Raw genomic sequence first — 24,456 nt, forward strand, 5'->3', positions numbered from 1 at the left:
GGAAAGCTGCTTCCTACCTTGGAGCTCATACCCTGCCTAACCCAACATGGCTCCCAGAGACAGCCAGACACCTCTTTGGGAAGTGTCAGCAGGAGAACCCACTATATAAACCCAGCCTTCCTACCCACACAGATGTCCTCTACATCCCTCTAGGCAGGCAGGAAGAGCAAACACAGAAAGGTAGATACAATCCTTCCATGATGGGGGCTAAGGTGGATACTTGGCCTACGTAGGTTGTTACTGGTGCCCTTGTGGAAAAGGTGGGAGTTACATGACCTCTGGCCCTATGCACCCCTAATAACTACACCTGCAATCCCCTCAATTCATCTCACGGAGATGTGACTCTGTTGAGCCACATTCCCCAAACATTCAAGGAAAGCCTGGAAGTTTGGAGAGCAATGAAGACCAGGGCACAGAGAGAAGGCCAGCAAGGCAGCCAGAACCTCTCAAGCAGGGACTGGGCAAGCCCATGGGTGGAGCATTTACCTAGGATGCACAAAGGACCTGGTTAGACCCCCAGCACTGCAAACAGCAACAAAGCCTCCCAATCAATCCTGCTAATGACAAAGGACCCTCCTCAAGTACTGAGTGTCGGGCATTACATATGAGCATTATTCCACTGAGGCCCATGTCACCCACGGTGCACGCAGCCAGGCAAGGTGGAAAAAGGAACTCTGTGTCATTGGCCCACTATGTCCACGGCCAGGCCTCTACTTCCCACCTACTTTACTCCCCACACCACAGACCAAGCCACAGTATATGACCCCACACCACAGACCAAATTGTCCCAACCTTCCCACCATGATGGACTGAATTGATAAGTTCTAAGTTCAATGAGAGACCCTGTCTCAAAAACTAAAGTGGAGAATGATTTGAGATGACATCCAATGTCAACTTATAGCCTCCACCTGCACATGCACACATGCACATACACATCCGAAACAGAGCTACCACAGGATCCAGCAAACCCACCAATATTCACGTAGTCAAAGGCGATGGGACCAGTGCAGCTGGGAGACACTTGCCTCTAGTGTTTATTTCTGCACTATTCATATCAGCCAATGATGAATGAATGGATAAGGAAATGAGGCATATAACACTATTCAACCACACAAAAAGAATGAACTCCTGGGCGGAGGAGACAGCTTGGTTGATAAAATGCTTGCCAAACAAGCATGAAGAATTGAATACCCGGAATGAGGGGAAGCGAGGAGAGAGAGAATATGGTGGTGTATTATGATCCCTGAACTGAGGAGGCAGAAATAAGCAGATCCCTAGGGCTCACTGGCCACTTAGACTCAGCATAGCCTACTTGGTGAACGCCAGGCCGATGAGAGAACCTGTCTCAAAAAAAAAAAAAGACCTGGATGGCTCCTGAAAAACAACACCCAAGGTTTGTCTCCAACACACACACACACACACACACACACACACACACACACACACACACACACACGAATGGAATCCTCTTATTGATAGAAAAATGGGTAGAGCTGGAGGATATTACACTAAGTGAAATAAGCAAGATTTTACTCATATGGAAAGCTAAAGCGGATGTAGTCAGAGAAGAGAAGGGGAAGGAAAAAGAGAGGAGGAAAATACAGATGGAAGAAGAGGGTAGAGAATGACTGCCTAATGTAAAGAATTATCTTTTACAATAGTTTGTTACAAGTTTGTAGAGAAGCAGAGGAGAGTTGGAAGCTCTCAGCACAAAGCAATGATAGATGCTTAAGGAGATTGGAAGGTTGCTTAAACCTGGTGTAACCAGTACACACTGTAGACACACAGGGAACTGCCACTCTGCTCCACACATAGTTAGTTCTGCTGAAGACCCAAGGACAGAGTGAAGTGAAGGAATAGCCAGGCTGGCTCCAGGCTTGCAAGGGCCATGGTTGTACCCCCACAGATCTCAAAAAGAGCCGTGTAGGGCCCACTGGGGTAGTTGCAAGTCCCTTTTACAGATGGAGAAAGAAAGATAGAAGAGAATGGCCAGCAGAAGTCTGTGTGCTCTCAGCAGAGTAGGAGCTGATCACTCCTGGCTCTACTCCTCCCCGGGGCCACCACCGGCTCACTCTCCAGGAAGGAGGGTAACCTTGATCCATCTATCCTTTCTAATCCTAGGCTCAGTCCTGGGTGTCCCTGGATGGCTCCAACCCTTCCCTTAGCTTTCAGGAGCTGAGTCTGGGAGAAAGCAGAACCCACATTTAGTATTAACAGTTCCCATGGCCAGGGCTCAGCTCCACAGTGGGCAAGAAGACCTAAAGGAGGATACTGAGCCATGTTTACTTAGGGCTAGAATCAGGGGTCTAGCTGAAGAGGGGAAGGGTAGCCAAGCAAGGCCATAGTGGAAATCCCTTTAGGAAGAGTGAACAGAATGTCCAAAGGCACATGGAGAATTATCTGTCCGTAGAATGAAGTTAAGTCAGGTGACCAGGGCTCCAGAAGATGTCACAGGAGGAGTGCCCCCTTGGAGGTGCATCTATCTGTGTCATGAAAGTGCCTCTCAGACTATGCTACAGCAGCCAGGATCTATGAAGGTCAGATGCTAGGGGTGTGGCTCAGTGGAGAAACACCAGCACATGTTAAGCCCCTGGGTTCAATCTTCAGAGAAAGAACAGGAGGAAGGAGGAAGGGAGGGAGGGAGGGAAGGGAAGAGAGAAGGAGGGAGAGAGGAAGGAAGGGAGGGGAAGAGAGAAGGAGGGAGAGAGGAAGGAAGGGAGGGGAAGAGAGAAGGAGGGAGGGAGGGCATCGCAGTAGAACAGCCTGGTCTGCCAGGGATACAGATGAAACAGCAAAGTACTAAGACCCTATTTCCTATGTCCCTGAGCTCATCTTTATCAAACCACATGGCCAAGCATTCTGTCCACCATCTTTCAGGTATATTAATATCATCCATGCTTTGGTGTTTGCCTTGAAACAACAAACTAATCAAAAACACCCAAATAACCAGTATCAAAATAATCATGGAGGGAAGATGTCCCTGGCCCACCCAGCTAGCATACTCTAAGATAACCCAAACCAGTGCCTAGACCATGGCACCAACTGCTACAGGGACAACCCTCACTCAGCAAGCTTGCCCACCTTCCTTCCTTTTGTTCTTTGCTGTGTGTCTCTGAGCCGTCCTGGCAGAGACTGCGAGCTCACCCTGTGTGCGACACTGTGGGGCACTTCACCCCGCGTTGCTGGGATGCTGGGTTCTAAAGCAGCCCTGGCGGCTGGAGGCAGCGGCACAGCTGCCGGAGTGGATGGGGTCAGCGAGGAGGCGAAGCTGCTTCCAGCTACACGCGCACCTACTGCCCAGCTCAGAAGAGCTTACACACTCAAATGCCCAAATGCCCTGAGATATTCTGCACTTAAGCCAACACCGAGGGGCAAACAGCGTGGCCGCGTCACTGCTAATGGAAGCCGTCATCGTCAGGCCAGTACGAGGCTGGGCTGCATTGGTTCTGGCGGAGCATCATGAAAACAGCTGAGACAGAACCAGGGAAGACTTAGGAGTGCCATGGTGCATCAGGCGGCATCAGTCAAAAGGGTGGCTGGTTTTAGTGGCTGGCTGGTGTGAGCCTGGTGAGCTCACAACCAAGGTCTCCTGCTCTGTGAACCAGTTGGCTCTGCTCAAAGAGATGCTTAGCTGCCTTGAGCTGCAGCACTGGCCAGGCCCGCCTCTACAGCTCAAGGCAAGAGAAGACATATTCTGATCCCCAAGCTCCAGCTCTGAGCCTAGTGGGTACAAGGTCATGCCCTCGGTGCCAGATTTCTAAGGCAGATGGAGCAAGAATCCCAAACTGCACATTGACGTTCCTGTCCTAACTCCAGCTGTCTGAATGAGACACACTGTCACACTCATACATGCACTCTCAGTCACACCTAGCCTCCAGGAAACAACTAGGGTGGCAGGCCAGCAGGCAGGACCATCCTCAGGGAAACCAAAGCCCTCTCACCCTCTCACTCCACATCCCCCTCATTTTCCCTCCTCACTCAATCCTCCTCCTCTTCTAGAAAGTGCATATGCGCTATCTTCCATCCACCTCGAGACACACCCTCCGATCCACAGCTGGACGATTTACCAGGCCTCACCTGCCCTTGTGACGCTGTCACCTCCTCCTCCTCACTCTCCTGAGTGCCTCTGGAGCGGTGACACTGACTACCACTGAGCTCACCTGCCTAGCCTGCTGCCCTTCTGGTATCCAAGCTCACTCCAGGAGCTCAGGGTAAGATCCCAAGACGATCCACCACAGGCCAGGCCTGGGTAAATGCAGGCTTCCACGGCTGGAGAGACCTCAGTGCTTAGACCTCACCTGACCAGCAGTCAGCAAGGCCAGAGCCAGACTACAAAGCTAGGCTGCCCCCCACAGGATGCACAGGGTAAGCGTCTCTGACCTGAGAGGCTCCCTCCCATACAGAGAGAGAAGAGGAAGAGCAGGCTGGGATCTGAAAACAGATGCGGAGACAGAAGAAACCTGAGGGCCCTTGCTGGCCACCACCACAGCAAAGGACACCTTTACCATGCTGTGATCCACTCCAGTTCCAGGTAACTTCCTCACTGTCACCTCCTGTCACCTCCTCCTCCTCACTGTCACCTCCTCCTCACTGTCACCTCATCCTCACTGTCACCTCCTCCTCCTCACTGTCACCTCCTGTCACCTCCTCCTCCTGTCACCTCCTCCTCCTCACTGTCACCTCCTCCTCCTCACTGTCACCTCCTGTCACCTCCTCCTCCTGTCACCTCCTCCTCCTCCTGTCATCTCCTCCTCCTCACTGTCACCTCCTCCTCCTCACTGTCACCTCCTGTCACCTCCTCCTCCTGTCACCTCCTCCTCCTCACTGTCACCTCCTCCTCCTCACTGTCACCTCCTCCTCCTCACTGTCACCTCCTGTCACCTCCTCCTCCTGTCACCTCCTCCTCCTCACTGTCACCTCCTCCTCCTCACTGTCACCTCCTCCTCCTCCTCCTGTCACCTCCTCCTCACTGTCACCTCCTCCTCCCCCTCACTGTCACCTCTCCCTGCCTTCCCTTCTTTTGGCATTCTCACCTCCTCCTCCTGGGAACAAGGGTGCAGGCCTCCAGCCCACAGTCTCCTTCCGCGGCTCCTGTGCCATCCGGCCACAGTCTCAGGACTAAACATCCTCTGTGTCCAGCACAGCTGTTCTTCCCAAGTCCTGAAAGGACAGTCACCTTCTCAAACCAGCTCCCCAGACACAGTGACCATTGTCATGGGCCACTGAGGGCCTTCAGGACAGCCTGTGGATCACAATAGGTACTCCTGAGCTGACGCAGGGTTGCTTCAGATGGTATGTGCCTGCAGCTGGAATTACCCTGCGGTGGTTGTGAGGCCTGGTGCTTGCAGGCAGCTGGTCCAACCAAGACTTCCTCAGAATGGGCCCTTCACCCTTTAGGGGAGGGCAGCTGCTCTCTGACCTGAGGAAGCAGCTGGAGTTACAGCAACAAGCGTACATGGAGGAACCTGTGAGGAGCTCTGCCCCAAACACCAGCTGTCCTGACAAGGGTCTTAACAGCAGCCTGCCCCTCAGACCCAGGGCCCTAGGGTGGACTGGTTCAGGACCATGCTCTATGATCATCACAGTCTGCCCTGGTGTCCAAATAGGCTGTCTCCACTGGCTGCTGCCTTTGTCAACAATCTGTTCCATCTGGCTAAGATACCAAAGCTTGTGTGACATTTCCTCAAGTAAACAGCCCAAGCTCAAGGCCATTGCTGGGGTCCAGGCTCTGGCTTTCCAGGGCTCTGCCCAGGCAGCGCGTGACCACTGGAGCTTTCACGGAGCCAGGGACCTCATCTCTCCTGGGATCTGTCACAGACCCTCTAGTGTGTTACCTCCCAGGTTTACCAGAGGGAGGGGGTGTGCACATCAGATGGATACAGAATGTGTTCCCTGGGTGCCACAGGGCAGGCCAGTCATGAGCCAGTACATGTCCACGGAAACAACAGCACTTCCTGGGCATCAACTAAACAAGGCACAAGGTGATGAGCACCAAAGGGACCAGGGCTAGACCCCTCAGATGCAGGCCAAGCAGCAGCTGCTCCCCAGAACACAGTGTGTGGCAGGCTGGGGACAGCATGGGAAAGTAAGCACTCTGGAGCACTCTAGGATGCAGACGGGAGCACTGTCCCTAGCAGCTGCACTAAGAGATGTATGAGATACAGAGTGGACAGTCAGACTAGTTGGGCCACTGTCCACTGTGTTACTGACCTCTGCTGGGCAGGAGCTAGGGCTGCTGAGCACACTACAGTGTACTCGGTAGCTGGCCCCAAATGTCTGCAATCTAGAGCCAGGGAAGGCAGGTAGAGACGGGGAAAGACCAGGGAGGTGAGCTGATAAAGATCACCACAGGCCACAGGGACAAACGTCTTCTAGAAACCCTCAAAAAGCAGGGGTCATACATCATAAGAGGCTAGGGCCCAGGGTCACCAAGGATGTGGGTAAAAAGGCGCTTGACCCAAAGGCCCCGGCCAGGCTAAGAGCTGTACTTCTGCCCTCCCTGCCAGTCCTCCTGAGCCTGTAACAGCCACCAGCTTAGAAGCTAGAGAGTGTGGATGCCAGCAACAGACACAGGGTCTGATACTCCGTGATGCCTCCTGCTGACAGCTGCAGTTTTTGAAGACAGACCCAGGGGTCATGGCAGAGGATGGTGGCCAGGCCTCCTGCTGGCATCTCCCCTACAGGGCCAGGGAGAAGGAAGCACATTGGGAAAACCTTGGCCCAGCTCCCTTGGGGCCTGGAGGCACTCGGATGGGCTGCAGACACTGGGTGTTTAGACCTCTGAGCAGAGTCTGGGCCACAGAGATCCATATCTCAGAGTGAACCCCACATGGCCCCTTGATAGCATCCTGGCCCCTTCCTCCCTGCCCCGCCAGTTTTCATGACCTTTACCTTTCTTCCTGTGTCCAAACAGAGAGGAGTCTCTGGCACAGAGGGACCTCCACACCTATCTGCCAGCTTCAAAAACATGAGGTGTTGGAGAAACGCGTCAAGGGGAAGAAGAACACCAGGAAGGCAGCAAGAGGAATCAGCAAAGCGAGCCCCCAGCAAAGGAAGGCCCTGGTGAGGAAGTTCCCAGGGGCCCGAGCACAAAAGGGCTGGGAAGGCCTCATCTGGGCTGACCAACAGAGAGCCCCTAGAGGCCTCGAGAATAAGGTCCCCAAGGGTAGTGGACACAAATCAGCTGTGATAGGAGGAGAAAGTAAAAAGGGGCCATGGTCGGAGAGGAGAGGAGAGGCTGAGACGGATGTGGACAAGGAAGGATCACCCCACCTGTCCAAATGCTGCCACCTGAAGTGACTCCACTCAGCCCAAGGCTGCCAACATACTTCTTCCAGCTAAAGCCTAGGGGTTAGATGGGGACCCAAGGGCAGACCTGTGTCACCCAGGCTCAGCCCAGGGCAGCCACTCTACAGCCCCAGGCACTGCCCAGAATCCTAGACCCACATCAGCCTCTGTGGTGGTTTGAACTCTTGGTCACCAGTTGGCGGTGTTGCTTGGGAAGTCTAGGTGGTCCAGCCTTGCTAGAGGAAGTGTGTCACTGGGGCTGGGCTTTGAGAATTGCATGTGTCCCGGTCCTCTCAGTTGGCCCTCTCTGCTTTGTGCTTGTGGTTACAGATGTGAGCGCTCGGCTTCCTGCTCCAGCCCATGCTTGCCCCTTGTTGCCAGGCGTCCCTCTACAAAGGCTCTTACCCTCTGGAACTGTAAGTCAAACAAACTCTTCCAAACGTGGCTTTTGCTCATGTTATTTCATCACAGCAACAGGAAAGTGACCAATATGGCCTTTCCTCCTGAAGCTGAGAGACAAGTCATCCTTCCCACCTTACCATCCTCAGCTGCCCAGCTCAGCCAAGAACCAGCCCTCCTGCTGGCCACACAAGGTCCACAGCAGAACGGGCACATTGCTGCTACTGCAATCCTTCTAGGTCTTTCCTTGCTACTTCTCCCACCTCCACGGCCTCATTCTGCTGCAAGCCACCATCTGGGTCTCCCAGCTCACCCCGGCTGCCTCCCCACTGGCCTCACTACACCACCTTAAAAAACCAGCTCAGGCCCTGCAACTTTCCCCCAGAAACCCAGGACCTTCTTATGCAAGTGTTAGGTTTCGGTCAAAGGCCACCCCTTCAGACAGGCCTTCCCTGACTACCCTCCTGTCTCTCCTCTTCCCTGTTTTGTCCCTGAGGGCTTGATTTGTGTCTTTATCCACTTTCTGCCCTTCCTAGAGGCCACCGCACCAGGGTCAGGCCCACACACTCTTTTTTTTTTTTTTTTTGGTTTTTCAAGACAAGGTTTCTCTGTGTAGCTTTGCGCCTTTCCTGGATCTCACTCAGTAGACCAGGCTGGCCTCGAACTCACAGAGATCCGCCTGGCTCTGCCTCCCGAGTGCTGGGATTAAAGGCGTGTGCCACCACTGCCTGGCCAGCCCACACACTCTTACTGGTAACCTCAATAAGTATCTGAAAAATAAATGAAATTTTTTCTTTGATATGGTTTGGACATGATTCCAATGTGTCCACTAAAGCTGATGTGCTGAAGGCTTGGTCCCAGGCATGATGGTGTTGGGAGGTGTTGGAACCCTTACGAAGGGCAGTGTGAGGTGGTTGATCATGGCAGACCCCCTGGGAAGGGAGTGGTGCTGGTCTCTGAGGACTGCTCTTTCTCTTGAGGGTGGACTCCTATAAAGTGAAACTACTCACACACACTTGGCCTCTTGGGCATGCGGCCATTTTCCTTTCTGCTTCCCTGTTATATTTTGATACATCTAGGGGGCCCTTTCCAGGATGCTGGCACCACACTGTTGGGATCTTCCAAAGATTATGATTTAAACATCCTTCTTCCCTCTATACAGTTCTCAACACTGTATATTCTATTAAAGCAATGGTTCTCCACCTTCCTAATACTGGGACCCTTTGATACAGTTCATATTGTAGTGACCTCCAACCATAAAATTATTTTCATTGCTACATCATAACTGTAATTTTGCTACTGTTATGAATTGTAATGTAAATATCTGATATGCAAGAAATCTGATATGTGACCTCTGTGAAAGGGCTGTCAATCCCTAAAGGGGTTGCGACCCACGGGTTGAGAATCATTGTATTAAAGCAGCGGAAAGGGGCTAAAACCATCCTTACACCCATTTCCTAGGGTAAGAGTGACAGCACCTTGCAGTGCTCCCTTGCAGAAATGCCAAGCACAAAGCCTGAGCACAGTGAGACCCCCACCCCCCAGTGCTGCAGTCAGTAAGACATTGCACTACTCTCCCAGCATGCACCTGCTCACAGCAGTTTCCTTCCCCACCAAGTACAGAGCTAGGCTTCCAGCCTCCTGCCCTCCTGCCCCCAGATGCCACTTCAGCTCCTCTGAGCTTCAGCTGACCCAACCACAACACTCTCATTTTTCTCCTTCTGAACTGACTCTAAAGAGCTCACTCATTCCTCCACTAATGACTGTACATTCTTCCAAGGAATATGTTTTTCAAAATGAGTCAACTACAAAGCTTATGACCAAAAGAAAAGGAACCATTTATAACAAATGCACAGACACAGGGCACTCACTCATCTCCAAATCTGGGCTGTTTGGGCTGTTCCTGTGGACCAAACTCGGCTTCAAAATTAAGTGTGCAAAGATATACTGCTTCAAGGGTCCCTGGGAAATGAACAAAGGGGACTTGGGCGTCAATAAAAAGTATCCCCCCCCCCAATGGTGGTGGCGCACACCTTTAATCCCAGCACTTGGTAGGCAGAGGCAGGTGGACCTCTGTGAGTTCGAGGCCAGCCTGGTCTACAGCATGAGATCCAGGACAGGCTCCAAAGCTACACAGAGAAACCCAGTCTCGAAAAACCAAAAAAAAAAAAAAAAAAAAGTATTCCCCCATACCCAGTGTGCATCTGGCCAGCTGTTCTCCCTGTGCTGGGAGCCTAGTCCACACTCATTGCTAATCAGCCTCGGGCTACCAGAAGAGAGAACACAGGCTCCACCCAGCTATGGAGTCCAGCAGCATCCTGAGGAGACTCCTGTGCACACATCTAAGGGAGAGTGAGTTAGGACTGCACTATCTCCTAGCCAGGCCAGGAGCCTCTTTAATGCCCTGTACTAGTTTCCTCTGGCTCCCTGGAAACAACAGAAACATTCTCGCATGGCTTAAGTCAGTATCTGTCCCTTACAGGGTCCCGCAGCCTGGGGTGCTGGCTCTGCACCAAACAGGCTCTGAGCACACAGGTAGGACAGAGAGCACACAGGAAGGGTGAGGAGTGAGTGGGGCAGGCTAAGGGCCCAGAGTACCATGTGTCTGGTCTTCCCAGAAGGCTATCAGGGAACCAGGGCCAGCATTGGCACACGCTAGCAGAACACTCCAAGACCATGGTTTCTCTGGAGCAAGGGGAGGTCACACCTACACAATGGTCTTGGCTGACATCTGGACCCCTCCCAGCAGCCCCTCCTAAGGCAGGTCCAGCATGTTCAGGACTGCAGGGACAAAACATTCACAAGGTGGTGGCTCTGAGCCAAGCATCCCTGCCCCCATCCGCCCTGCTCTCCTCGGCCCAGGTGGAAAAAAGATCCAAGCCACAAACCAGATGAAAAGAATACTGTGTTCCACCCTGGTATGGCTGATCTGACAACAGTCTGGGAACAGTGTGCCTTCTACAGACTAGCTCCAGGGCAATCACAGGGTATCCCAGGCTCTGCCTCAGAGAGCACTCTGGCCTCCATGATCTCCTTGTGTTGTAATGAACTGGGTACCACTGTCTTCAGGTTTCAGTCCCTGTCCTCCATCAGGCACACCCACCCAGCGTGTGGGCTACTTTCAGGAACTTCCTGTAAGAAAAGCAGTGCTGCCATGGAGCAACCCAGGGAGAAGCACAGGGGAGAACCTGGACAGCCCAGGCCACCCAGTGAGAAGACCAGGTGCAGGTGGAAGCCCTCCACCATGCAGCTTTCTGCTGCAGGCTCTTGGACATCATAGATCATAATCATCATATTAGCCCAGGGCCTCCACAAAGGCAAGAGGCTCCCCTCAGTGTCCATTCATTGAGTGCCACCTCGGGAGGGCAGAAGGGAAGAGGACAGTGGCAGGTGTGGAACAGAGCCACCATCTACCCCTCTGTCCATGTGTCTGGCTTACTGATAGCAGTGACCCCACCATACCAGGCTCACCAGCTAGCTAGTGCCAGCACAATGGTACTCACCACATTCCAGAAGAGTGGACTAAACACAATGGTGAACACGGCAGCCACAAAGCTGGGCTCTGTGGGGTCCACGAACCCCAACAGCCAGGTCATAACGAAGAGATCTGCCTGCAAGGACAGAATTGCCATCAGCAGGAGACCTGTCTAGCAACACCCAGAAACTACCAGAATCTGTGAGGCCCAGGATGCAAAGACCTCTGGGAAAATAAAGGAAGCTTGGGACATCCAAGTCCAGACAGAGTCACAGTCACTACACTTGACTCTCATAAAAGGGAAGATGAAAGGCTGAAAACTAGTCAGCCATGTCAACTATCAGGAGGGCGCTAGGCTAATGATTGCCGAGGTGCTTGTGGGCACTGTATGTAGACGTCCATGGCTCTCAAGACAGCCGAGAAGGAAGTGACACTAACCCTGGATGTGATGGAAATCCTCGGAGGAGGGTTCTCTGGAGACCCAAGGAAAACTCAGGTGGCCCAAGTACATGGGAAGAGAAGCTCAGCCTCAGGAGACAGCAGCAGAAGTTAATGACCACAGGCAATGGTCGCCTCTCCCAGCACCCCAGGAGGAGCAGTACGACTGCAGCTGAGGATGGAAGTGGTTCTGCACACAGCATGAAGAGAGCAGGTAGCAGCACTCCCTCCAGCTCACACTGACAATGACCAGGGGTCCTAAGACACAACCCCGGGGGTATGGGGATAGCTCAGTGGCAGAGCACCTGCCTAGTATGTACAAAACCTTGGATTCTACCTGCAATACCATCCCCAAAACAAAGCCACCAGATCAACCCATGTGCCCAACCTAGAGAAATAAGGTATGGCCCATGTGTGAAGCCCCCAAACCACAAAGGTCAACAGCTCCGTCCGCACATAGAAATCCTACAGCGCTTGACATATGGTGCAAGTTGTCAGTATTAGGTTGTGCTATACACTCTAGGATGCCTGGCAGCCCCCATCCTGGCTTCCACCCACTGGAAGATGGCAGCTCCTCCCCCACAGAGGCAACCAGAGACGTCTCCATATGTCCCATGGAAACAAACTCGGAGTGGGAGCCTCCGCCCACAGGAGAGAAGAGGAGCAGCCAGCCACTTTCAGTACCAGCTTCTTTCTTAGACAGTGAGAAAGTTCTGGCGCTGGGTGGTATTGCTGGGTCCCTGTGCTCTTCTCTAAACAGCCTTAGTTTCCATTTTAGGAAGACTCTTAAAGGCCCAAAGCATTGGTGCTATTGTGGAGTCTCCCACATGCAACTAAAATAAAAGTCACACTAAATTGTGAATAAGGTTTCATCCACCAAGCCTCTGGTCTTCCTCAGACTCTGCTCTCATGGCATGCTTAGGTATTTCATTTCAGGATAGAATAATTTCTTTCAAAGAGTGCTTCCATTCTCCACATTAGGGGGAGGAGGGGAAATAATGTGCTACATTTGCTAGTACGCCACCCCCCACCCCCAGAGCTGCCCATCCCTGGAGAGAGAGCAGCAACCTCTACCCAGGCTCTTACTTCACCCAGTAACGGTCTCCTGGGAAGACTCAGCCTGCCGTCCAGACCACACTGCCCAGTGTGACACAGACATGCTGGAAAGTCACTAGGCATGTAAGGTCTTCCACTGCGACCTCTCTGCCCAATCAAACCACAGTTCTCACCAGGATATGGAACCAAAGGTGGACAAAACAGATGCTAACTGCTCAAACCCAGTGCACAGCCACCCATATCCACAAGGGATACCCCAAGACCCCCACAGAAGCCAAAACTGCAGCGGGCACCCAAAACTGCACACATTGTACTGTTGCTCTGCTAATACACGTGCACCTCCAATAGAAAATATTCTGTAAGCCAGGCACATCAAGAGGTAACAACCACCTCTTGGTTCTAGTTACTCATTAACGCAGCCAGAGCTGGCCTGGGTAGTGTGCACACCTGGAATCCCAGTACTCAGGAGGCAGAGGCAAGCTGATCTCTATGAGCCAGGCTAGTCTAAATAGTGAGTTCCAGGTCAACCACGACTACAAAGTGAGAGCCTGTCTCAAAAGAACAAAAACAAAAGCAAGGGAGGGAGGAAGGGGTGACGCTAAAACAGAGGAACTAGGTGGTGTGAAGTCTCCCTCCTCTCTCTATGCTCTACTCACCATCCTGCTGTGGAGACCACAGACACAGGATTGTCCTGCTCAGCAGATAAGGAGCCAATAGTAGAGCACTAGTGTGGGAGCAAGTATGTGAAACACCTCAGCGAGCACACTCAGGGTGCTGATAAATGAGTGACAGAGATCCTGCTCAGGAACCTACAGGGAGAATGAGCCTGAAGGCACAGCCTTGTCCCAGGCTGCGGACAGTTCAAGAGCACATAGGCAATGCAGCAGGCAAACCTGCCCTAGCCTTTCAGAGCCCCTGGACAAAGCCGCAGGAAACCCTGGACAAGATCAGGGCCTCTCAGAACAACCTTGGGCTATGGAAAGTAAGGTCACGTGTTCCCAGAGCACACACCACTCATGCAGGACAAAGCCACTGGATCAGACCTCAAAATAGACCATGCTGCCTTACAGGAAAAGGAGGGCATTGGAGTTGTATAGCCCTAAAGCTTCTAGAATCTGAGCCCACTGAGAGAGACATGTATTAAGCATCCATGATCACAAGGTCCCAAGCACTCATGGGGGGCGGGCACTGCAGAAAAAGAGAGGAAGGGCAGCTGGTCTAGGCACAAGAGTCCTGACTTTGCCTGACCACTTCCAGAGCATGCTGATGGTACTTCCCTCACTGGGACCACATGTCCTCAGCCAGTAAGAAGTCCTTATACATCACAACCCTTCCTTCCTAGTCTGCCTTTCAAGCCCCAGCCAAAAACTTGCATTGCTTAGGCACCCACCCGCACCCCTACACCCCACCACAACCCTGTCTCAACGTCTTATCTGTTCAGTCTTTTCTTACCTAATCACTCAATCCATCTCTTACCCTCACCACCCCTGTGCTCATGGCTCCCCCAGGGCATAGCAAAGGACCTTCACGACCTCCTACCTTTTGGTTCCCTTCTGAGCCCTCCTAGATAGCACCTCACATCCTGCTGGCCACCCTCACTCACACCTCCTCACCTACACTTGGCTCACTGGGGCACACCAGCAGGTGGGCCCTATAGCACCCCACAAAGTGGACCTTCGCAGCCTGCAAGTCCCTCACTACAATCTATCCTTTCACAAAGGCTCTGCACATGCCAGGAATACCATCTGTCCTTCTACACACTGTGAACAAACTCCTGCTCATCCCTCAACCCAGATGGAGCAGTCCCCTATTTCTTACCAAGGCACTCTATTGTATTCCTGGGGTTCAGCCTTTGTGATTATCTAATTATCATCCCTGTCTTGCAACTGCTCCTCAAGCTAAGGACCACCTTTTTATTGATCTTTGTGTCTCCATTTCTGACTGCCAAGGCTGGCAGAAAGTAAATATTTGCTAAGTGAACAGAAGCCCTTGTTTCATCATCAATAAAATTTGAAGGCTAATGGTCATCTCCAAGGGGCTCAATGGCTGAGCCACCCTGTGACCTCCTCCAGTCTGGCTTCAGAAAGAGACAAGAAATTGCCAAAGCAGCCCCTGGAGGGAGTTTTGCAAGCAACCAGACAGCTGGACAGCAACATGACTAACAGGCCCCTCTGGACACAGAGGCATGGCTTCTTGTAAGATTGCAAGACCTGGAATCACCAGCTACAGAGACACTATGCTTCAAAACTATGCATTTCTACAGGGCTGAAGGATAAAGCAATGCTTTACAAGAGTTGACAGAGACGGGACTTCCCAAGGCAGCTTCAAGTCCCCAGGTGGGGCCTGTTTGTGCCTAGGTATGAAGTCAGAGGTGGAGGAGGACATGGGAGACAAGGTGAGAGGACTAGCAGTCCCGAGGCTCGGGCCTGAATCCCAGCGCCCACCTTCCCTTGCAGACCCTGCTCCACCACTTGTCTCCTCCACTGGCTGGCCTCCGTGCAGCTCCCACAGAAGGACCTCCTGGGCCTATATGTCCATAAGACCCTACACGTGCTGTGGCATGTGAATGCATGCCCACACATATGCAAAACCAAAAAATCCCAATGTAATTTTTAACAGTGAGCTTGCCGTATTACGGGAGCAAGGTGGAGGAGGGGCACCTGCAGGGGACAGCTTTTTGTCCTTGCAGTGAGAACTCTCCTTCTTTCCCCATGGGCTCCAGGGTGAAAAATGTTCTCGCAATCTTTAGGGATTGTCAAGAATTCAACTCAAGCCGGGCAGAGGTGACACATGCCTTTAATCCCAGCACTCGGGACGCAGAGGCAGGCGTATCTCTATGAGTTTGAGGCCAGCCTGGTCTACAGAGTGAGTTCCAGGAAAAGCACCAAAGCTACACAGAGAAACCCTATCTCGGAAAAAAAAAAAATTCAACTCAATGTCATTCTCCAGGTGATGAGCACCATGAAGGGAGCCTGTCCTAGTATAGGGTGTCAAGGACTAAACAAAATGACCAGGCCTGAGAGCATTCCTAGGGCCCATCACCAAGGTCTAGGAACCAAGCTCTGAAAGAAGAGTTATCACTGACCCCACCGAAGATAGGATAGCCAGGGTCTGGAGAAACCTACAGAGCCCAGGATGTGAGGGCCAGCACCAGCCTTGACTAGATCAGCCCTTCTGGATCCTAGGCAAGAAACCTCACAAATGTGGACTTCACCAGGGGAGGACCACCCACCCCAGTGGACAAGAATAAAAGACAGTTTCTGGATCCTGGACTCCCACCATAAGATGGGGTGAAGTGAATAGGGAAAAACACGATTCTTCCACCCTTTGTGGGAGCTAAGACAAAGGAGGGAAACTGAGGCACTCAAAGACTAGTAAACATGGCTGAACCCAACAAACACTGGCATCCATCTGTCACTCAATTAAAACTAAGGGATCCAAACCAGAATATGGCCATACAACCAGGTCCCAGTGCCCTGGTCAGCCTGCCTCAGCAGGTGGGGAGGGTGCATCTGGAAGCCAGGTCACCTTGAGGGTTAGTGTTGCCTGGAGAAGCAGCTGCTTCCTAGGAAAGAGTGACTAATGCTGAACAGAAACCAGAAGCAGGGAAACATGCCCTCAGCTCTCCACACCTGAGACACGAGGCCCACATCCCAAAGCCCACTCAAAACTAGATTAGCCGAAATTAACCCTAAATCCATCTGACATGAACAGGGGAACCATGGATCTCTCACCAAGGCTCTGCCTCCCAACCAGTGCCAGAGGCTCCATATGGGCCACCTCAGTAAAGGAGAGCCCCCTCCACACACACACACACTTTCAACCTGCTTCAAACAGGGAAGCCTGACTCCTAAGAAAGGACTTCCCTCAGGGTCACAGGCCTACTGGAGGCTAAAGACTCAACCTACCAGAACCAGAAGGAAATGGGAGCTGGACTCCAGGGACAGCTCAGGTCACCTGTCCCTGGTGATGAACTCAACTGCAGAACCCCCACAGGCTGGTAGGAAGAAGGCACATAGCAGTTCCGAAGCACTGGGGACCTGGACACACTTCAGAGCAATGTCCTGTTGTTAGGGAATGATTTGCAGGGGGTCAACAGCACCCAGGTGCAAGCCACATTGTGACATCCAAACAAACAGCAAGAGCACAGGACAGTCAACTCCACATTGATTACCCGACAGTAATGGGCCACTCTGTGGCATGTGCCATACACGTCAAAGGATAAAAGGGACAGGATCTTTCGTCTCATACAGTGGACCTCTGTGGTTGCATACCCTTCTCCCTCTTCCCGACTGTCTCAGTGTCTTGGTATTGCCAGCAGATCTAGGAACATTCCCTGGGCAATTCCACAAGAGCCCTGTGCCCTGAAAGAGGGGAACCAGGTACTGGGACATTTCCATCTAGGTCTACACCCCAGGAGGAGTAGGTGCTACATTTAATATTAAGGAATCCCTTCCACCCCATTTGCTACAGTGGGGTCTGCCTGGGTCTGAGGTGGGATCTGGTGAAGAGCAGAGCTCTGCCTTCCTCCTGATCCCCACAAAGTTCACGGCAGCCACCAGGACCAATCCGAGGCCAGATTCCCTCACTGAAGTGGGGTGACAAGAATGGCCACCCGAGACTACCCGTGCACAGAGTGAAAAGCAGATGTGAAATTCAGGGATGAAGGTGCAGGCACACAGGGCTGCTCTGGCATCAGGCCACTTGGACTCTTTCCTCTGCTACACGCTAACTATGAAATACAAATGTGTCACCTCTCACTTTCTGGAGGGACCTCTTGGGAGGCATATCCTAAAGCAAGAACCAGAAGACACTGATCCAAAGCTAGCCCTGGACAGCGGGGCCATCCTATGATAGGCAGGAGGTAAACAGAAGAGAGGAGCAAAAATCAATCCTATCCAAGCGGGCGGGGGGGGGGGGGGACACGACACAAAACGCCAAACCCATAGCTGGTTCTTTGGGGGAAGAAAGCAACAGACCAACCGCTAACCAAACTGACTAGGAAGCAAAGAAGACAAGTCCAGGTTAACAGCTCCTGCCTGCCTTCACCTGAGGAAGGAGCAGCCTGGGGGTTCTGCTACCCAGGACAGGGGCCACCCTGTCAGCCTCCCACCACAGTGGGCTGGCAGCCCTTGGAAGCATGAGCCAATAAATAAACCCTGTCATCCCAGAAGGGATAGAGATAGCTGAGGGAGCAGTTACCACTATCAGTAATAAGAAGGAGTCCCCTACAGATCTAACTCATTCAAATGATAGTAAGAAAACATTATGAAGAATCTTTTCCTGGCTCTGCCTCCCGAGTACTGGGATTAAAGGCGTGCGCCACCACCGCCCGGCTTGAAATGCACCATTTCTTGAAAGACACAAAGTACCAAAATTCATTCAAGAAGAAATAATAGTACTTTGCCTATGAAAGAAAGTGAACTCATAGTTTAAACTATCAAAAGAAGGAAGAAAAATCTCCAGGTCCAGATGGTTTCACTGGATGAATTCTACCAAAGACTTAAGGAAATAATACCAATTCTACAGGGTTGCTTCTAGAACATGCAAGAGGAAGGACTGTTTCCCATTTGCTCTATCAGACTAGCAATATATATATATATATATATATATTTGAGACAGGGTCTCACTATGTAGACCAGGCTGGTCTCAAACTCACAGAGATCCACCTGCCTCTGCCTCCCAAGTGCTGAGGTTAAAAGCATGTGCCACCACCCCAGGCTTGACCAACAATATCTTAATACTACACTAGATAGATACCACAAGGAAAACAAAAGCCACATTTCTCATTGGCACAGCTGTGCAATCTTATACAAAATAATACCAAATCAACTCAGCAATTTACTCAAATGACAACCTGGCAAGACCAAGAGGCAGCCATCCCTGGAGCTCAAAGGTCTTCCGCACTCAGCCTCAGTGCCACTCACCATGCTCGGAGCCACACACAGGTCAGCAGAAGCAGAAGTAGCACCTGAGACTTACCCAAGGTTACTAAGAGCACCAAAGAAAGCTCTCATCCTAGTCTACCTTAAATGGGAAAAACAAACCAAAACAAAACAAAAGAAAAACCTAGAGACAAAATGTATGTTCACAAAATAAGCTATTCAAATTACAACCTGATATTCATTTAAAAGTAATTAAACTGAAAGGTGTCTTGGTTTGGCTTAGTTTGGTTTGGTTTTGGAAAGGGTCTCACTATGTAGCCCAGGCTGTCCTAAAACTCAAAATTCTCCTGCCTCGTCTTCCAAAGTACTGGAATTAGAGGTGTGCACCACGATGATCAGTTTAAAAGATAATTTAATCCTGGCATGGTGGTGCACTTCTTTAATCCCAGCTGCCAGTGGATACAGACAGGAGGATCTCTGTGAGTTCAAGGCCAGCCTGATCTAAACATATAACAAGTTCCAGGCTAGCCAGAGCTATGTAGTAAGGTGCGGTCGAAAGAAAGAAAGAAAGAAAGAAAGAAAGAAAGAAAGAAAGAAAGAAAGAAAGAAAGAAAGAAAGAAAGAAAGAAAGAGAGAAAGAAAGAAGCCAGGCGGTGGTGACGCACACCTTTAATCCCAGCACTTGGAAGGCAGAGCCAGGCAGATCTCTTGAGAGGCCAGGCTGGTCTACAGAGCGAGATCCAGAACAGGCACCAAATTACACAGAGAAACCCTGTCTCGAAAAACCAAAAAAAAAAAAAGAAAGAAAGAAAGATCAAAGGTTTGGTCTCTAACTGATGGCACTGTGAGAAAACAGAAGCTTTGGGAGCCAGGGCTTAGTGGGAGGAAGGTAGGTCACTGGGAGAGACCATAAAGGAGATGCGGGGACCATGGACCCTTCCTCTCTTTTTTCTCCTGGTCACCATCAAGTGAACAGGCTGTCACATGTCCCCACTATGATGTACCATGCCACCACCAGTCCAAAGGCAAAGGAGAAAGTGACTGTGACCCAAACTAAACCTTTTATCTTTTTAAATTGATCCTCTTGGGTCTTTGGTCACAGTGTTAGAAAAGCTGAGTAGTACAATTGTCAAGACACACCACATCTGCCACCGAGAAGGCTTGGTCTCCAGCGGTGCACTTGGGCACAGCTACTGCAAATGGGGATGAGCAGCTGAAGGAACCCATCCCCTGCCTACTCTCTCAGCTTCCTGCGTCCACGGCCTTTGACATCTGAAGAGCATTGTCCATAGCTGTTCCTATACTCATCTGATAGATTAAAAAACAAAAAACTGAAGCACATTTTGTGACACCTAGGCTGAGCTGGTGACATTATCACCCATCTTCTCCGTTGAGCAGGAAAGTCCTCATGAAAAGGAGGATGGTGGATGGCCATGAAACAGGACCACCTGGACCCTCATGCCTTGGCTCTGGGTATCCCAGGGTGATCTACAAATAGGGATGCCCTAAGAAGACAGTATACTAAGTCTTAGAAGTGCTCCCACATGTGGGCAGGCCCTTCTCAGCTTTCTTCATACAACTGCCACACAGGGGACAGAAGCACCTTGGGCTGTGAGCTACGACAGGCCCACTTCTTGACCTAACCAATGACTTTTTAAACTAACCACCAAAACAAGACTACAGTAACAGCTGAGTGAGCTAGCTGGTGCCTGGCTGAGCGCCAGTTCATCAACATCTGGAATGGTCAGTCAGCACAGCAGCCACCAGCAACAGGAAGCCTTAGCATCACGTGGTGAAATATCCTTATACACATGTAACACAAATCTTAAAAGGTCTTATTAATAAAAACAAACCCGGAGCCAGGTATTGGGGTGAACGCTGGAAGATCAGAGAAGCAGAACCAGCCACAGCTACCTCACCTCGCCAACTTCTCAGCAGATCCTGTTTCCTCAAACTGGAAGCCTCTGAGTCCTCATCCGAATGGATCTCAGCTGAACTGCTGCTCAAAAGCCTAAAAGCTTAACTAGGCCTAGTTCTTGGTCCTCACGCTTTATATACCTTTCTGCTTCCTGCCATCACTTCCTGGGATTAAAGGCATGTGTCCCCATGCCTGGCTGTTTCCAGTGTGGCTTTGAATTTACAGAAATCTAGACGGATCTCTGCCTTTGGAATGCTAGGATTAAAGGTGCGTATGCCACCATTTTCTGGCCTATATATCTAGTGGCTGTTCTGTTCTCTGACCCCAGATAAGTTTATTAAGGTGCACAATATATTGGGGAACACAATATCACCACATATACAGTTAATAATCAAATACAGACATCCTTCAGACATCCCATAGAAGATTGGTTCCAGCATCCCCTGTAGACACCAACACCCTGGGCAGCTGAAGTCTCTCATATTAAGTGGCATAATGTCTGCATAGAATCTGTGCTTCCTCACATGCTCTAAATCGCATCCCAACACAATAGAGATGCTGTATAGATAGTTAATGCTATATGTTCAGTGAATTATATCAAGAGAAAAATTCTTTCATGGGTGCACACAATTTCTTTCAATCTGGATAAAGTAACATGCAGATAAAGAAACTGCAGATATGGAAGGAAATTGTATTTTGGGAAAATTCTTTGTTTTTTATTTGGTGTATTTAGGGTGGTGTGTGTGGAGGCCACGCGTTGACATTAAACGTCTTCCTCTATGATTTCTACCTTATCTTTTGAGACAAGCTCTCTCACTGGACCTGGAGCTCACCAACGTGGCTAGACTAGCTGGCCAGAGGGCCTCAGGGGCCACCCTGTCTGCACTTCTCCAGAGCTGGGACTGGGGGCGCTGCGGCTACACCCGGCCTTTTATGTGGGTGCTGAGGATCTGAACTCAGGTGCCCATGTGTACACAGCAAGCAAGCACTCTACCAAAGAAGCCATCTACTCAGCCCCTCTTTCATATTTCTCCTTAAATAATATGGTTACTAAAAAAATATTGCTTTTGTTTGTTGAGATCATGGGGATCAAACTCAGGGCCTTGAACATGTTAGGCAAGCGTTCTACCTTTGAGTCACACCCCAGCACAAAAGCCTAAATTATATATGGGACACACAACATTTCATTAGACGGCTTTGAGTGCCTCAGGTCAGGTGTCCATAAGTGAAGGAAAAATCTGGACGTTTTCTTAGGCCAGGGACTATTTTACCCAGTGATTTTGACAGAGGAAGATTTCCTGCATAAGAGAAACCTTAATGTTGTATATATAGTGGTTTGAATGAGAATGGCCCCTGAAGACTCATATGTTTGAATGCTTGTCCCACAGTTTGTGGAACTGTTCGTGGAAGGAGGTGTGGCCTTATTGGAGGAGGTATGTCACTGGGGGGTGAGCTTTGAGACTTCAAAAGCTCATTCCATTCCCAGTTAATTCTCTCTGCCTCCGACCTGTGGGTCAGATGTGAGCTCTCAGCTACTGCCCCAGAGCCATGCCTGCCTGCCACCACACTCCCCACCATGATGGTCATGGACTCTAAACCTCTGAAACTGCAAGCCCCCAATGAACTCTGCTATAAATTACTCGGGTCATGGTGTCTTATCACATCAATAATAAAGTAACTAAGACAGTGATGTTATTGCTTTTATTTTATTAAGAAAAATCCCTTGGAAATAGGAAGCTGACCAGGCTGTAACACAATGTTAGTCAACAAGGGTCATCCTGACCTATCTCGTGAAATGCCCCTGGCTCTCCAGCTCCATGAGGCTGGGAGCATGCAGGATAGGAAAACCCACTAGAACTAAGAGGGTTAGGAGGAGGACAGGAAAGCGTCACACCCAGGGAGCTATCCCAGCCAGGACAGACTTCTTGTCTCTTGGCTCCAGGCCTACAACACGGGCCTTGTTTCCATCATCCTGGGGTAAGCCAAGAAGCCTCAGTGCTAGCGATCTACGATGTGTCACTACCCCCTGCATTCCAGCCTGCCCCCTCACATCTTCCCCACTCCCAAGCTCAAGGTTACCCACCACTCCGGCCAGTATTATTGCTATGTGTGACGCACTGAGTTAGAAAGCATGACTCACTGAAGCTGAGGCTGGTGTAACACTTGTCTCACATGCCCAAGAAAAATACTAGGAGGAGAAAGAGGTTGAAGAGAGGATAGGGGATAGGGATGTAGGGGATGGGAGGTCCTGCCTTATTCAAAGGCTGGAGAGAGATGCACTTAGGACTTGCCAGTCACCCAGCTGGATGGAGAATATGCTTCAGTAACAAATATTCTAAAGGAGAAAACTATTCTCCAACATCCACTGCCCACCCATCCACCTCAGCTGCCCTTCACACTCTTAACACCAGTGGGTAACTGTCACCTGTTCCCTCCTGTGTGCCTACTGTCCCTCCACAAGGAACTCCTACCCAATGGCTCATCACTCACTGCTTATATTTCCATCCCTTCCCTGGCACACAAGGCAAACTTTCACCTGCTATTCTAAAATACGGATCAGTTTCCTCTCTTTTCCAGAACTATGCCTGTAGTCCTCTTTACATGAATGAAAGCTCAGTGATAGCCAGCGATTGTCTGTCCCAGAAACGGGACCTCAATAGTCCCTTTCTAAACATTGACCATATCTGTAAATAAATGAGTATGATCACACTGAGCCATGAAAAAGGGAACAAGTGAAGTGGATTAGAGGCTTCTTCTGGCAGAGATTTTACAGGCTCTGTGAAGCATGGCTGGTAAAAGGAGGCAACACGCAGGAGAGGAGACTCGATAGAATGTCTTCTATCCAACCTGGAGAGATGCCCATGAGTTTGCTGGAGTTTGCAGGAGGTCCCAAGGTGGCCCAGGGCCCACCACTCCCATCCCGTCCCTACTGGAAACTGCGTTCTCCACTCTTCTGACCAGGAGGCCAGAAGTGTGAAGCCAGGAACAATGATCGCTGCCACACATCCACACAGCAGGCACCCAAATGCAGTAAGCCGCCTTCTCCCTGCACGCACTCACACTCTGGACATCCCTATACAACTCTAGGAACTCACATGCAAAACCCCAGGCTCCCACCTTCCGAGAGACTTCCACGCACAATTTCCCAGCGCTACATAATCACAGACACAGAGGCTCCCCTATGCTATAACAGAGATGACAAGATTCGCGCCACGTTCCGACAATCACCACCACCACCACCACAACCAATCGAGCGCTCCCCTCTCCTCCAGGCCCCGCCCATGGTTGCTTGGGAACAGGGTAACCCCGCCCACCAAGCGTTGAAGGCTTTGCCTGCCGGCTCCGGCCTGGACCATCCCTTTCGGTTGAGCGGAGCTGCTGTGCGAAGTGTACCTGCCTGAAGTCGATATTGCCGAGGCCTCCGCAGCAGTCGTGTCCCTCTGCCAAGCTGCTCATAAGTGCGGCTGCCGGACTCGTTATCTCCTTCCACCCCGTGAGCCCCCTCAGAGGGTGACACGTGGGGACCTCGCCCCGCCGCTTGGCTGGGGAGCCGGCCCCTTGGCATTTAAGGAAGCGCGGCCAGCCGGTAGACTTTCCTGGTGTCCCCAGCGTCTCCTGGCCTTCTGGGAAATGTAGTTTCCGGGCTCTGCCTCGTGGGGCGCACTTCCAAGTCGCAAGAAGCGGAGGACTACAAGTCCCAGGGCACTATTAGAGAGAGGCTGCTGGTTACGGAGGCGGAGTCCGTAATGTCCCTCAGGTTGAGGCTCTTACCCCGTTACTTTGGGCCCCATGGCTTCACCCCATCCCCCAGCTTAGCTAGTTTCCCTGAGATAGGATAAAAAAGATACGGGCATTTATGGAAAGTAAAAGGACCTTACTCCAGAGTATAACTGTAAGACTTTTGCCAGCTGAGGATCAAGGATTCCAGCACAATTAACTCTTGCTGTGAAAGTTGCCTGCGTAGAGACAGTGTTCCTCTTATATGCATATGGATATTT

General features: G+C 51.0%; 1 protein-coding gene across 4 annotated transcripts in view; it reads right to left on the bottom strand.

Moving 5' to 3' along the window:
* The window catches only part of Pemt (phosphatidylethanolamine N-methyltransferase), an 87,500-nt gene extending 63,423 nt beyond the window's left edge, over positions 1-24,077 (bottom strand). The window contains exons 1-2 of one of the 4 annotated variants that reach the window (XR_009380630.1): positions 23,852-24,077; positions 11,190-11,293 (exon numbers count right to left, since the gene is read on the bottom strand). Coding sequence is in view for 3 of the 4 variants with exons in the window: in XM_059270797.1 (XP_059126780.1) it covers positions 11,190-11,293; positions 23,852-24,023 (276 nt within the window). In the remaining variant the exon portion in view is untranslated. Of the gene's footprint in view, positions 1-11,189; positions 11,298-23,851 lie in introns of all 4 variants that reach the window. The other 3 variants (XM_059270797.1, XM_059270799.1, XM_059270798.1) reach the window with 3 other exon arrangements.
* Positions 24,078-24,456: the final 379 nt, after the last annotated feature.

The sequence above is a fragment of the Peromyscus eremicus genome, chromosome 8a, assembly GCF_949786415.1.
Source record: "Peromyscus eremicus chromosome 8a, PerEre_H2_v1, whole genome shotgun sequence".
Classification (NCBI taxonomy): domain Eukaryota; kingdom Metazoa; phylum Chordata; class Mammalia; order Rodentia; family Cricetidae; genus Peromyscus; species Peromyscus eremicus.